The sequence below is a fragment of the Hippocampus comes genome, unplaced genomic scaffold, assembly GCF_001891065.2.
Source record: "Hippocampus comes isolate QL1 unplaced genomic scaffold, H_comes_QL1_v1.1 scaffold77, whole genome shotgun sequence".
NCBI classification, from domain to species: domain Eukaryota; kingdom Metazoa; phylum Chordata; class Actinopteri; order Syngnathiformes; family Syngnathidae; genus Hippocampus; species Hippocampus comes.
This window is the reverse complement of record NW_017805289.1, coordinates 201966-214738: the sequence shown is the minus strand read 5'-3', so window position 1 is coordinate 214738 and position 12773 is coordinate 201966. Positions and strand designations below refer to the sequence as shown.

The following is a 12773-nucleotide window of genomic DNA, read 5'->3' as shown; positions in this document are numbered from 1 at the left end:
GGCGTCTTTTCACGGAGCGCACACACACACACACACACACACACGTACGCACAAGATTTGTTGTGCCACTATAAAGAGACGTGCGGACACACAGTTGCTGCTTGGCTTGATTTTATATCTATATCGATATCACTCCCGATGACCGAAGACGAGAGAAATTCCGTCTTGATGTCGTTGGAAAAAAAAAAAAAGTGAAACTATAACATATGGCTCCCCCTGCAGGAATGAACATCAAGACTGGTGAATTTGATTTGAATCGTCTCGAAACTGTTAAATGCACATCTCCAGCTGTTCTCTTGCACGACTTTTTGCAAAACTTGCGTTTTCGAGCAAGGAGCTGTTGGGAACAGCATGTTGTGCAAAAAAAAAAAAAAAAGTAACACTCAACGGTGAGAAGGGAAAGTAAGTTTGCTGCCGATAAAGTTACAGTGCAACCTGAAATGGTACCTGGATTTGTGGTAGTGTAGTTACTCTTAGTTGCAAACTTACTCCTACTGAGAGGTGTTTGTAAAATTTTGCCAAAATCTTAAAGTTGCCTGAGATCACCACAAATGCAGGCTGTTTTCAGAATAAATGACCAGATTTAGCAAATTGTATTATTTGTCCCCATAGATGAGCAGTGAGGAATTTCCCCCCCCCCCCCTCCCGTCATGTATAAAATTTGGGAAAAATTATGCAACGATGACAAAAAAAAAAAAAAGAAAATTCCTGCGTTTCTCTGAGGTTTTGTTTTTCGAATTGCACTGCGGGCCGAATCAAGCGCCCTCACAGGCCCTTATATGGCCCACGGGCTGTTAGTTCCCCACCCCTGCTTCAGAAGCATGCATAGCGTGTTTCTCAGGTTTGTCCCACATGACTTATTCATGTCCAACTGACACCTGACTCCCTCGTCCACCTAATTAAACATTTAAATGCTTCTCATTTGCACTCAAGTTTGTTTATTTCTTTAATGATGTTCTTGTGAAATGCTTGAAAAGCAGGAAATAGAACGAATGATACCAACCAATTTGAATTTGCTAAGCGCGACTACATCAGGGTTTTGACGAGAGGCTAACTTGTCATGAGGGGGTGGAGGGGGGGGGGATGTGTGTGTTTTAGTCAAAGCTCAGGAAAAAGTAACAGAAATGAAAGCCTATTGATCTATTTTTCCAGAATCAATGTACCGATAATACACAAAAGTCAACACTCAACCTTTAGGGCATTGAAAGTTTTTTTTTTTTTCCTTTTTCATACCTCCCCGTGTGACACATCTATCCAATAATAGCCTTTTGTCACACTCTGGCCACTCCACCGTGCGCTGCTGTGTTGTTGAGTCAGACATCCTTTTGTGATCTATCGGAGCTCTCAGCAGATTTCAGACCTCTGCCAAGGCCAAACAATCAGAGTTTCCCTTGGCTCGCTTTTTGTATTAACATGTTTTCTCATATCCATTGAGTTTATATTTCAATTAAAAGGACATTTTTTCCTTGCAAAGAGCTGGAAAACCAGTCCAGGTGTTTACGTTTAATCAACAAGGCACACCTCCGAAAAAGCTCACGGCAACCCACCGAACAAAAAAATATCACCCAAAAAAAAATATGTCCGCTCTTGGAAATATTGATAATTCCATCTCAGTTTACCCACAAACACAACACAGGTGAATTCTTCTGACATTTCAAGGGAAGGGCTTTTAATTGTTCTCCCTGTCAAAGTTTTGTTGTTCCGTCGGCGGATAATTTGACTCGGGGTATTCATGCCGCGTGGAGTCCTCGACACCTCCGACGCACTTCCAAGTCGACAAGATGGAGTCACGGGTAAGTCCCATTATTTCCTGCAAGTATAACTTTGGTCTGTAAAACGGAGATGACGTTAGCTAATATGAGCGAACGCTAATAATTGAGTTCAAATGAAGTAGTGCATTGCTCATTGAATTCATTTTCCTCCTTATTTAACCCTTTCATGCACCCTGTAACCTGATCACATGATTAGCTATCCACCGTAGTAACCGCTGTCCCTGAAGGGGTTGAAAATAGTTCTTGCAGTATAAACGACTCTGCGACCTGCTAGCATAAATGTTAAGAGCCTTGAATCATTTATCTGTTGGTTCATCTGATTTCCGAGCTTGCGTGACGTCCCAAATAGTTCCAGGCAAGAGGAAGCAAACATTCCAAACATTTTCGTCGCTTTCTTTCTAGTTCGAATGTCGGAGGCTGTCGCCGCGGAGATCACATGTTCCGATCAGGTGTGATTGGCGGCCCGCACAGCGGGTCATCTTCTCCCAACGAAGAATTGTGCTCACAAGTGACAAAGTTTGGGATATTGAAGTGGGACAAGAAGTCACAGTCCGTATCTGTCCTCGTCTCATCTGCGAGGAGTCCATCGAAAGGTAAGCGGTCCCTCATATCTTCATCCTCCTGTTCGGTCACCGCGGGGCCAGGACCTCCTGACTGGTTGAAGGTCCCCTGCGATCCATTCTGCTTTGTTCCCGGTTTTTGCCACCGCTTTCCCTCGCCCTCCTTACTGATATAGAAATTAAAATAAGAGCGGGATTCAGCAAGGAAAGCACGAGAAACGGCATTGTTGTCGTCAGAGTCGTCGTCTTTCTGACAGATGATGTTCACAAGACCGTTTCCTGGACCGGGCAGGTTCTCGTTGTCTAAATTTCTGACAAGAAAAAAAAAAAGACATAGTCAAACACTGTTTTCGATATAGGGCTTGTATGCTTTCGGGTCATGGGTGAGCTGGAGTCGAGCTGAGATTACTTTGGACGAGTGGCACGGTACGCCCTGGACTGGTCGTTGGCCAAAATGACAGCAAAAATAATAAACATTAAGTGAGCGAGAAGCATTAAAAAAAAATCTGCCTTTAAGAGGGCTCAATTTGATTGGTGTTTATTAATTTGATTTAAAAAAAAATCTTTAGAATTGCATTTAAAAACGCAAATGGGTGATTGATGATCTTTTCGTGTGTGTGCGCGAGGAGGGCAATTGCGCAATACTCACTCTTGCTGCGGCGCCCCCGTCTTTGTGAGCATCGTGAGCACAAAAAACATGAAAATGACGAACACCGCAAGTCCGACCCAGAAGCCGATTACGATGGAGTCTGCAATGAGAGGGAACCAAAAAAACAAGATGGAATTTAACCATAATCCTTAATTTTTGAACGTTTGTCCAATTGACGCCGCAACGTGCGTAAAACCAACTGTAATCATCATCATCATCATCATCATCAGCCGGGCGAGTGATTTACGACTATCGACGGGGGGGGGGAAGCAGCGATTTCACATGCCAGGCTTACATCTGTGTGCTTTGAGTCCCTCAAATGAGACGGGCTCGTCGTCGTAGTATTCATATTGCCACACATAGTCGCCGCGCCGCGCGCTGCTTTGGCTCCGGTTGTGAGAGCTCATGTCATCCAGCCTTCAAAAATTTGGCACACGCGACAACAATCAAAACGAATCGACCAGCTCGACGGACACGAAAGACAAAAACAAACCCGAAGTTTACCTTCCCGGTGTGGAATCCTCCACCGCGACGATAGTTTGAGCTGCTCTGGATTTATGTTTACAAATCCTCCATCGATCCTTAATCACGCATCCTGGGTTACTTTCGCGCAACGGCTCAAATGTGAGCGGATTATGTCACAAGGCAATTAAACAGACACGTCATTTGGCACTGAGCCTAAAAGATCAAGTCGGGGATGTCACTCGGCTGAATCCCAAAGACCGAAATGAGCTGAGCGCTGTACAGGTTGCACGGTTAGTACTTAAAGTGCATATTTGAGTGATCGTCAGAAACCGCACAATCGCGCCCTCTGGTGGCATTGAGCAGGAACCGCCTCATCCTTGAAAACAAATGTGACATTTACCAAGCGATCATCTTCTTTATAAAACTAGCCAATTACAGTTGTGGGGCAGAAGTCACATTTCAAATAATAACAACCGTAATCATATGACGTAATTTCTCCTTGCATTTGATGAGTATCATATTTCAGATGGATGACTAGTTCTGAACAGAGGTCAAAGAAAAATGCAGACACACACAAAAATGCTTACTTGTCAGTAATGAAAATGTGGCATTTCCTTCTGCGATATATCCCTCCGATAAAAGATTCGATATGCATATCAATAAATTAAAACGATTCTGCATTTGATGAGTATCATATTTCAGATGGATGACTCGTTCTGAACAGAGGTCAAAGGAAAATGCTGACACACAAAAATGCTTACTTTTCAGTAATGTAAATGTGGCATTTCCCTCTGCGATATATCCCTCCAATAAAAGATTCGATATGCATATCAATAAATTAAAACGATTCGACTCAATGCCACTCGCATCTCTTAAATGGAAAAAAAAGATTTTCCGGTTCAAACCAATTTTTGTGACGCCCCAAATATTGACTGAAATAAAAATGAAAAACGAAAAGTTGAAAATGTGACTCACACCCAATCGGTTGTATGAGTGTCAAGTCTCAGACTAACCGTAAAAATACCAAATTTTTAAGCAAGGGGGGAAAACACCACTGTCTGCGATACGGCTTATTTAAAGAACAAAGAAAAATAATCACATGACTGCTGCATTGGTTTTTGTATTGACAAAAGGGGCTCTGACTCACATCCTCATCATAAAGGAGAGTGGCCATGAAATAACCGAATTCCTTTTTTTTTTTTTTTTTTTAATACAGCAAAAATGAAAATGGTCCTCTTGTAGCGTGATCAGTTGCTGTCGCAGTTTCTTTTTTCCACCCTCTTTGTGTAAATTACCTTTGGTCATTTCTGCATTTGGCGAACTCATTCAGTGTACTCTAAATGTGAACCTGTAGTTTGCAGTTTCATTCGAAAAGTGTGAGATGATGAAAGAGTTGACATATCGTTTCACTGACGGTACTCAAAATTGAGTTACATCGTGTATTTTTATTGGGCTTCTTCCGATGCCTGCAAATGGCTTTGCATCCGGACTGCTGGTTTCCAAGGTAACAGTCAGGACTTCAATTAAAAAGAGGATGCGATGCATCCCGACTGGCAAGCTCTTGAGTGCTGGAGCATATCCCGCCCTCCCCCTCCCCAATCATCTCTACAAGGGATGCATCAGAACAACGTGACCTGATTGCATGTTTGGGTTAATGTTAATCAATTGTCTCCGCTTCCCTCCCCGTTAGACTTAATTGCTTTGTCATATTCAGTGTGCGTCTCATATAGCCCGCTGAAGACAACTGACCTCACAAAATGCCCCCAAAATAAAATCCCCGCTTCGTCGAACAGTTGAGAATGAATTCAATCACATCTGGGTTGATCTCTTTGTGTCACTTGTCCAACTTGTTTCGCCATTTGTGTGTTGTTAACAAAATGGCATTTCTTCTACATTTCTACATCTGCTCTTGTTTGCATATGAGTCCCCCGCCCCCTTCCCCATTACCCTCCAAACTTTGTTTTGTGTACACAAGGCCGACGCATGCCGTCACCCCCTGCACTTCTTCCATCATTCAAACAGCGGGGGACTGACAGGAGGACATGTCTTTACACAAACACCCAAATGGCTAGCTATATATTTATAGCTAGCTAGCTCGTAGCGTAACTAGCTAGCTTGTAGCATAAATAGCTAGCTCGTAGCTTAATTACCAGGCTGGCTATCTAGCTATCCAGCTGTCAAACCACAACCTTATATTTATATATACATATACACACAGTGACAACGTATGTTTTTTTTTCCCCACTGAAAACTGTTATCAGTAGTTTTTTTCTCCTTCTTTTACTCTAGAATCCCTGTGTGAAGTAATACGCGTCTCTCAAACAATGAAGTTCAATGTTTGCATCGACCATTCAGCGTATATCACAGTACATCTTTGCTGACATGGCGCTTTCATAGCAGCTGTAACCAAGCGCTTTACTGAATAGTTAACATAAAATAACAAAATACGGTAATTTAACATAAGGCATGGACAGTCATACAATCTCCTCGCTCTTTCTTTTTAGCTCTCTCTCGCTCATACATATAGTGTAGAGAAAGAGAAAAAAACTAACATTCATTTGATACCGTTTTTAGATGCTTCAATTTTGCAACTATTAACTCTAAATGAAGTCTCTCTGACACACATACACGCGTACGTTTATTTACCCATCAATCAACCAGAATGCCAACATGTGGCTTTGCAATGCCCCCTACTGACGCGCACTGTGGGAGAGAACAACAGTCTTCAACCCCAAATGGAACTAATTAAATCAGCCGATTACAGTTTGTTTTTATTTGTCAAACAGCTTTACATCAATCCTAAATGTCATTATGGACTAATGAGGTATGTGTGTGTGTGTTCGCAAGTTTGCGTGGTTTTGGTTTCTAATTGTACTTGCTGATATGACTTCAATCCTTAAGCAATATTTATGACCAGTTAAGGAACTCATCCCCTCATTCGTCTTTTTTTTCTGAAATGCTGACGCGTGTCTACCCCCTGCCCCCCCCCCCCACACCCTCTCATCACCCACGCAGCGTGGCGTTGTCAAGAGCGGCACGCGTGTCTTCGCACCTTCCACCCAAATGGTTTTGACGCATATAACCTGAGCTTTGAACGCTTGCAAAAAAATGTAAAAAATGAGCCGATATATCCAAGTGCCTCTTTAAATTGTGAAGCGTCATAGTTTTGGGTTTGAGATTTGGTTGCGGTTTCGTTTCATTTTTCTTTTCTCGCACTTACAGCGGGGAAATAAAGCGATCTCCGTGTTCATCGATCGAACACGCAAATCAATGCGCCCTGTCGAGAGCTTACGCGCGCGGGGGGGGGGTCTTTGCAATGACGTGAGATGTGATCGAAAACGACGTTAAAAAAAAATCCCCAAAAGTAAGGCAAGTTTGGCCCAAATGTTCGGAGTTTGCTCATGTGTGACTTCACACCCCCGCTCAGTGGCGCATGGAAACACTTGGCGACGCGTCAAAAGTCCAATTTGGCGCAGCCCCTGTTAAATAGCCGCGTCCGCCGCGTCACGACCCACAGTTGCGACCTCTTTGAGGGGGCGAAAGACTCGACTCGTCTGGGATCTTATCGCCAGCGTCATTTTCGCTCTCCTTTAGCAATCATGAACGCTCGCGGTGGATTTAATGTTTCGGATGCGAACCAGCCCTCCGACATGTGGAGACCGTGGATTCGAAACGACTCGACGGCTTCCCTACTTGTGGTAAATTTTGACTTGACTGCGCGATAAACACGCGTGGAATGTATTCCGCATGGAGGTAAAAGTCTAACGAAAGATGTTGAAACTTTTCAGGCTCCTTTCGATCCTGCTGCAACGCAACCCAAACCGGCCCTTTTCGTTCACCCCGTCAAGTAAAATTCTTTTTATTTTATGATCCAGCAGGACTTACTGTACTTATTCATTTTTTAACTCCTCCTCACAGATGCTTATTTTTATTTTTTTTTTAAAGGTTGTACTGGCCCAAAACCAAATGCTTTGACTATCTGTACCGGGAAGCCGAGATGCTCCTTCGGAACTACCCGGTCCAAGCCACCATCTGCCCCTGTGAAGACTCTTCGTCCACTGAGGAGGACACGGAGGAAGATGATGATGATGATGGTGGTGATGATGAGGATGATGACGATAGTGATGATGAAGAGGAGGAAGTGACAGAGATGGCCAAAGACCTCCAGTAAAGTTTCCAGTTATGTGCATAATGGTTTAATATATTTCCTATTCCTATTTATTGCTGTAAATATTTGTAAATAGACCAGCTGTCATTTGTTTTATACCACACACACCCAAAAAAAAAAAAAAATTCTAAATTATTTTGTCAACTACCTCTTTTTTTGTGTTTTGTGCACCCTGCAATAAAATACTTTCAATGAACCACAATTTCTTGTCTGTGTTCTGAATCGAGTTTGGGTGAACGAAGTGGATTTTTTTGGCGATTTAGCACGTTGCTGTGTCGTATTGTCATCAAGCAGATGCGTTTCTTTCTCTAGAACGGCACACGCTTGGCTCCTTTTCCCACTGATAGAGTGCAAGGTCGTAAACGTAGCCACTTCCTCTGCTCGGTCGCCTGAGGTGTGCGCGGTGCGTGACAAAATGGAGGTGTCAGCCTTTAAGAGAAAACGAACATGTGGACTGGCGTCCAACGACACTGCCTTTTTTTTTTTTTCTCAGATGTTTTGCAATATAAATATACATTGACATGCTTCAATTCATAACCAAAACGCACCAGCGATCAAAGAAAGGTGGTCCTGTGTGCAAAATAACTTCACCTTTTGAGATATGTTGGATTGGAAGTGCTTTTATTTCATTCAATTGTAGTTAAGTTAGAATCAGGACTTGGTATAAAAGTCGATACAAGTCAGGGTAAGACTATTTTGTACCAGATTCGGTCAAAACTCAGCTTTCAGACTCATCAGGCCGCCGTAAGTCAATTTCTCCATTTTGCATCAAGCAAGAATGATCCCAAACCACTCCTCCAGCGTAGGAGGCAGCGGATTCAACCGCTTTCCTGGCAAGTCTTTTTACGAGCCGCCAGAAGAATTTGACATAACTTTACGCCTTCAGTTATGCTCCGTTTTTTTTTTTCCAGGTAAACAGAAAGAGCAAATGACAGCTAACAATTAGTGAATCTCCCTTTTCGTATTGTGTAACTATTTTGAGTTATGTCGAAGTAGAAATTCAATTTGAATTTAACTTTACGCCTTCAGTTATGCTCCGTTTTTTTTTTCCAGGCAAACAGAAAGAGCAAATGAAGCTAACAATTAGTGAATCTCCCTCTTCGTATTATGTAACTATTTTGATTTATGTCGAAGTAGAAATTCAATTAGAATTCATTTGTATTTTGGACATTTTGTTTGAAATCGAACCGTTTTATCACTTGCGGCCCTGACTCACCTCAATAAATTGACCTTTTGACTTTTTGTTTTTCTCTCGGGGCCCTCTAAAATTTATATTTGCGTATCCCCCGCGGTAAACTTTTAATAGTGCAAATTACATCCCGAGTGTTACAATTTGAATGCTACAATGAAGCTCAGTTGCGCGCTAATGACCCCGAACTCTTGTCGGCATTCTCAGGCGTGCCGTGGGAACTCTTGGGATCAACTGGACGCGTTTTGTAGGGTGCAAACTCTCCACACCTTGCCGGGCGAGACCGAACGCACCGTTGCCACTGAACTCATGACCTCCCACTATTGCATTGAGAGAATTATTACCACGTAAATGACTTAACTATACTCATGCCCACCCCGGCTCATTTTGACTCAAAGCAACTTTTGAGTAGCTTCATGCTAAATGCACAACTTAACGTTTAGCGGCAAGGCTGCATGCATCTCAAACTAAAAGGTGCAAATGGGAAAAAAAAAAGGGGAGGGGGTGAAATTAGGGGGTTTGTGGCGCAACATTCGTAAATTGAATGCGATGATGCTCTGATAACCTCTTCAACTCAAGGCTCGCCTGCCTGGAACTTTCCCAGGCTTGGGTGTCAGACTTAATGCTATCAGCGGTGTCACCTACTTGGGTGTGAAATGCACTCACCTCCGCAGTTAAATATAAAACCAACCACTGATGCCCTGGCTGATGAACTTTAGCCCTTTAATGCACAAATACAGACACTGGTTAAAAAAAAAAGTTGGGTGTACTCAAAATTTAATTGAACTAACAACTAGCTTGCCTCGTTGCGCTAACATTGTTGCCATACACCTCTACAATTTATATATTTTTTTCCCCCCACCGTGACATTGGGACCCTGAGTGAACTTTGCACCATGCTAACCCTTGCGGCACATGCTGCCCTTTTTCTCATGGGTGGGGTGTAAATTAGGAAGGTGCGAGTTAGACTCACCTTTAAGGGTGCGCAGACAACCCCCTCCACCCTCCCCCGAGCCCTTGTTTGACCTCTGGGACTTGTGCATGTGAGCCACAAATACCATGCCTCGAATTAAACTTCCTACTTCTATTTACTAGTATGTATACAGTCATACAGCCTGGAGGAAAAATTTACTACTCACAGCTTTCATGCACCAATAATAATCTGCAACCTGATAATCCGATTTCCACTGTAGTAACCGCTGTCCCCGAAATGGTTAATGGTTCCTTTAGTTCTCATTTAAATCAGAAAATGAGCAATACTGGAACAATGATGGCGCAATATGCGAGTCTCTTACTCTCTGCACATCTTGGTGAACCAAACGCATCCAAATTTCTTTTATTCTTGTAAACATCAAGTGCACTTATGACTCAAAGAATCCTCTCCGCGCGAGACTGCTGCGGTAAACTCTGCGACCTCGCTTAGCGGTGTGAGCAGTGACACTCACAGAGGTGACAAAGTGTGACCCAGATGAGTCCAAGACCGAAGATGCTTCTCACAGTCACACCTTTGGTCGTCTGCCAGAGGTCGGGGCAACGCACTCCGCTTTGGAATGTTTGTACGCCCCCAATGGTTGCACAAATGCCCAAGGCCTATTGTCATTCATCCATTTTTTTTAATAGTGTTCCGGGTGGGCCGTAGTCGGTTCCGGTTGACTTTGGGTGAAAGGCAGACTCTTGTAGTGATGTATGAATGTAAGCACGTCTGCCGCACACTTCTCCTATTGGGGGATACTGTGTTAAATTTGTATGTAGCATTTCATACGGTGTTAGTTTTGACTAGCATGCTTAAAATTTACAAGTCAAATGAACCCATAAACTGCCTAATATCAAAGTGGCGCTAACACCCGGTGGAATTGTTCTTTTCCATACTGGAGGATTAAAATGTATCTTTTTAGATGACTTTGACAAAATACATCAAAACTTTTGAGTAGCGAAGAGCATAGTTGATCATGAGATGAAGCAAAGAAATGAGTTTGAGTGTGGACATGGGTGATGTAATTTTACAGTATTTCCACTTGGTGGCAGTATTACACTTCTACACTTGCCCGAGGTGTTCCTTTTTTTTTTTTTTTGGTAACTATAAACCGTTAACTAACAGAAAAGATCTTTTGAAAATAGATTCCAAAGTGGAAAACAAATGCAAGTTATTTGCTTGGAATAGAGGAGGGGTTAAAAAAAAAAAAAAAAAAAAAACGCTTACAATTACCAACAACCAAATTGTCCTTTCACAGTGCATGGATGTTTCGTGGCGTCCATCCTTCTTGCCTGAGCACAATTAAACGATACAAATAGGACTTTGTCAAAGAGACATAGCCTCCATTTAAAGACTTAGTCTCTTTGAGATACGTCGACTGGAGATAATTACAATTTCAGCAACATTTGCCAGGTGATTACCTCATAATCCCCAATTTCATTTGAGAAGTCACGCATTGATTCGACTGCGAGTTGGAGCTAATGGAGTAGCTAGCGCGCGCCGCCACAGTGATTTGTATGCCGGGGCGAAAGGACAACGACAGATTGAAGGCAGAAAAACAGACGCTCGCCATCGCCTTCCACTCAGTTAGCAAAACAAAAAACAAAAAAAAAACGAGCTTTAATCAAAGCAGCCCGAGCCCAAAGAGTAAATCGCGCTGATACAATGACGCGTGCTGACAGTTCAAATAGTCTCTTACATAAAAAGCTGGTCTTTTTTTTTGTTGTTGTTGCTTTTTTAAATAGTGGCTCCTATTGCAAGGTAGGGTGGGGGGGGGTGATAGAAACAGTGGATGAAGACAGAAGGGGAAAAGGGAGAGACGAGCCCTGCTTTGTATTCACCTGCGTCTCTGGATCAATAAAAGATAATTTGGGCTGATTCCTCCCCGTAGGCCTCTTAGCAGACGGGAGGGGAGAGGGGTCAGCCGCTGCTGAGCTGCCAGGAGCTGGAATAACTTAGAAACACACTGCAAATTACTGGCCCTTGTTTGACTATCTCTCATTCGGCTTTTTTCGCTCTGCCGAGAGAAGCCACATGAGGCGAAGTCCTCACCCTAATGGGAGTGAAGGAAAAGAAGGCAATTCCGCCCTATGGGCAAGAATACAGTATACTGTCACTCTGATTTAAAAAAAAAAAAAAAAAAAAAATCCAACCTGTATGGTTGATGCCTCCAAAAGCTATTTTTACCTCGGAAACAATCAAACTCGAAATATTTTCCATTGTCTGCTACATGTCAGTGATGTTGTAGGATTTCATATTTAATAAAATGTCATATTTTGAGGTGACGTGACATTATTTGATGTGCTGTAACAAGAAATAAATCAAAACGAATAAACTGCGAAATCACTTACAGTCAATTAAAAATTAAAAATTGGTAACCCTACAAAAACGTAGACTCAAGAAAGTTGATCCAACCAAAACTATTTATTGACACAAAGTAGGTGCAAAGCCAAGAAAGTACAAATCATGATGCTGGACAACAAGCCAGGAATAATGCGACAAAAACAAGCGTTTGCATAAATCAAGAAGAAAAACAACAACCCACGAACGCCAAATAGCTTGTAACAAAAGTACAAGAAAGACCAAACCACGTGGAGAACAAACCGTGGGTACACTTCCAACACACCAAGAACGACTTAGTTGAATAATGAAGAACATAAGCAAAGGTTGGATATTCCGTCATAGTTTCAGCAAATGCACAGTAACAGGTCATAGCGTAACACCTCATCAGATTGGTTATGATGAGCTTTTATTGGGAGTTGATCCTTAGGTGCTCGCTGAGCTGAGGTTACGCGACATATACCGAAGTCTTGAATGAAATCCGAAGTTTTGGGCGCTTTCAGAGGTATGATTTCCCCCCTCCTCCCCCCGGGTATTTTCCCGTGACACCATTTTCTCCCCACTTTGGAACTTGCCGAGGCTACCCAAAAACAATTCAAAGACTGCCACTAATCCCCACAAGGATGACCGCGTGTTCCGAGATGTTTGGATTCACAGG

The 12773-nt window shown here is 42.7% G+C and overlaps 2 protein-coding genes across 2 annotated transcripts; one reads left to right on the top strand and one right to left on the bottom strand.

Annotated features, from left to right (window-relative positions):
- Nucleotides 1–1073: 1073 nt before the first annotated feature.
- Nucleotides 1074–3954, bottom strand: LOC109516811 (melanocortin-2 receptor accessory protein 2A-like). The gene is made up of 4 exons (XM_019871612.1): nucleotides 3486–3954; nucleotides 3277–3398; nucleotides 2982–3081; nucleotides 1074–2643 (listed from the first exon to the last, which is right to left on the bottom strand). Exons 2-4 carry the CDS (start codon nucleotides 3386–3388, stop codon nucleotides 2205–2207), a joined length of 651 nt encoding a protein of 216 aa, XP_019727171.1. The 5' UTR covers nucleotides 3389–3398; nucleotides 3486–3954; the 3' UTR covers nucleotides 1074–2204.
- Nucleotides 3955–6547: 2593 nt separating this feature from the next.
- Nucleotides 6548–7747, top strand: LOC109516812 (protein ripply1-like). The gene is made up of 3 exons (XM_019871613.1): nucleotides 6548–7144; nucleotides 7235–7293; nucleotides 7392–7747. Exons 1-3 carry the CDS (start codon nucleotides 6848–6850, stop codon nucleotides 7615–7617), a joined length of 582 nt encoding a protein of 193 aa, XP_019727172.1. The 5' UTR covers nucleotides 6548–6847; the 3' UTR covers nucleotides 7618–7747.
- Nucleotides 7748–12773: the final 5026 nt, after the last annotated feature.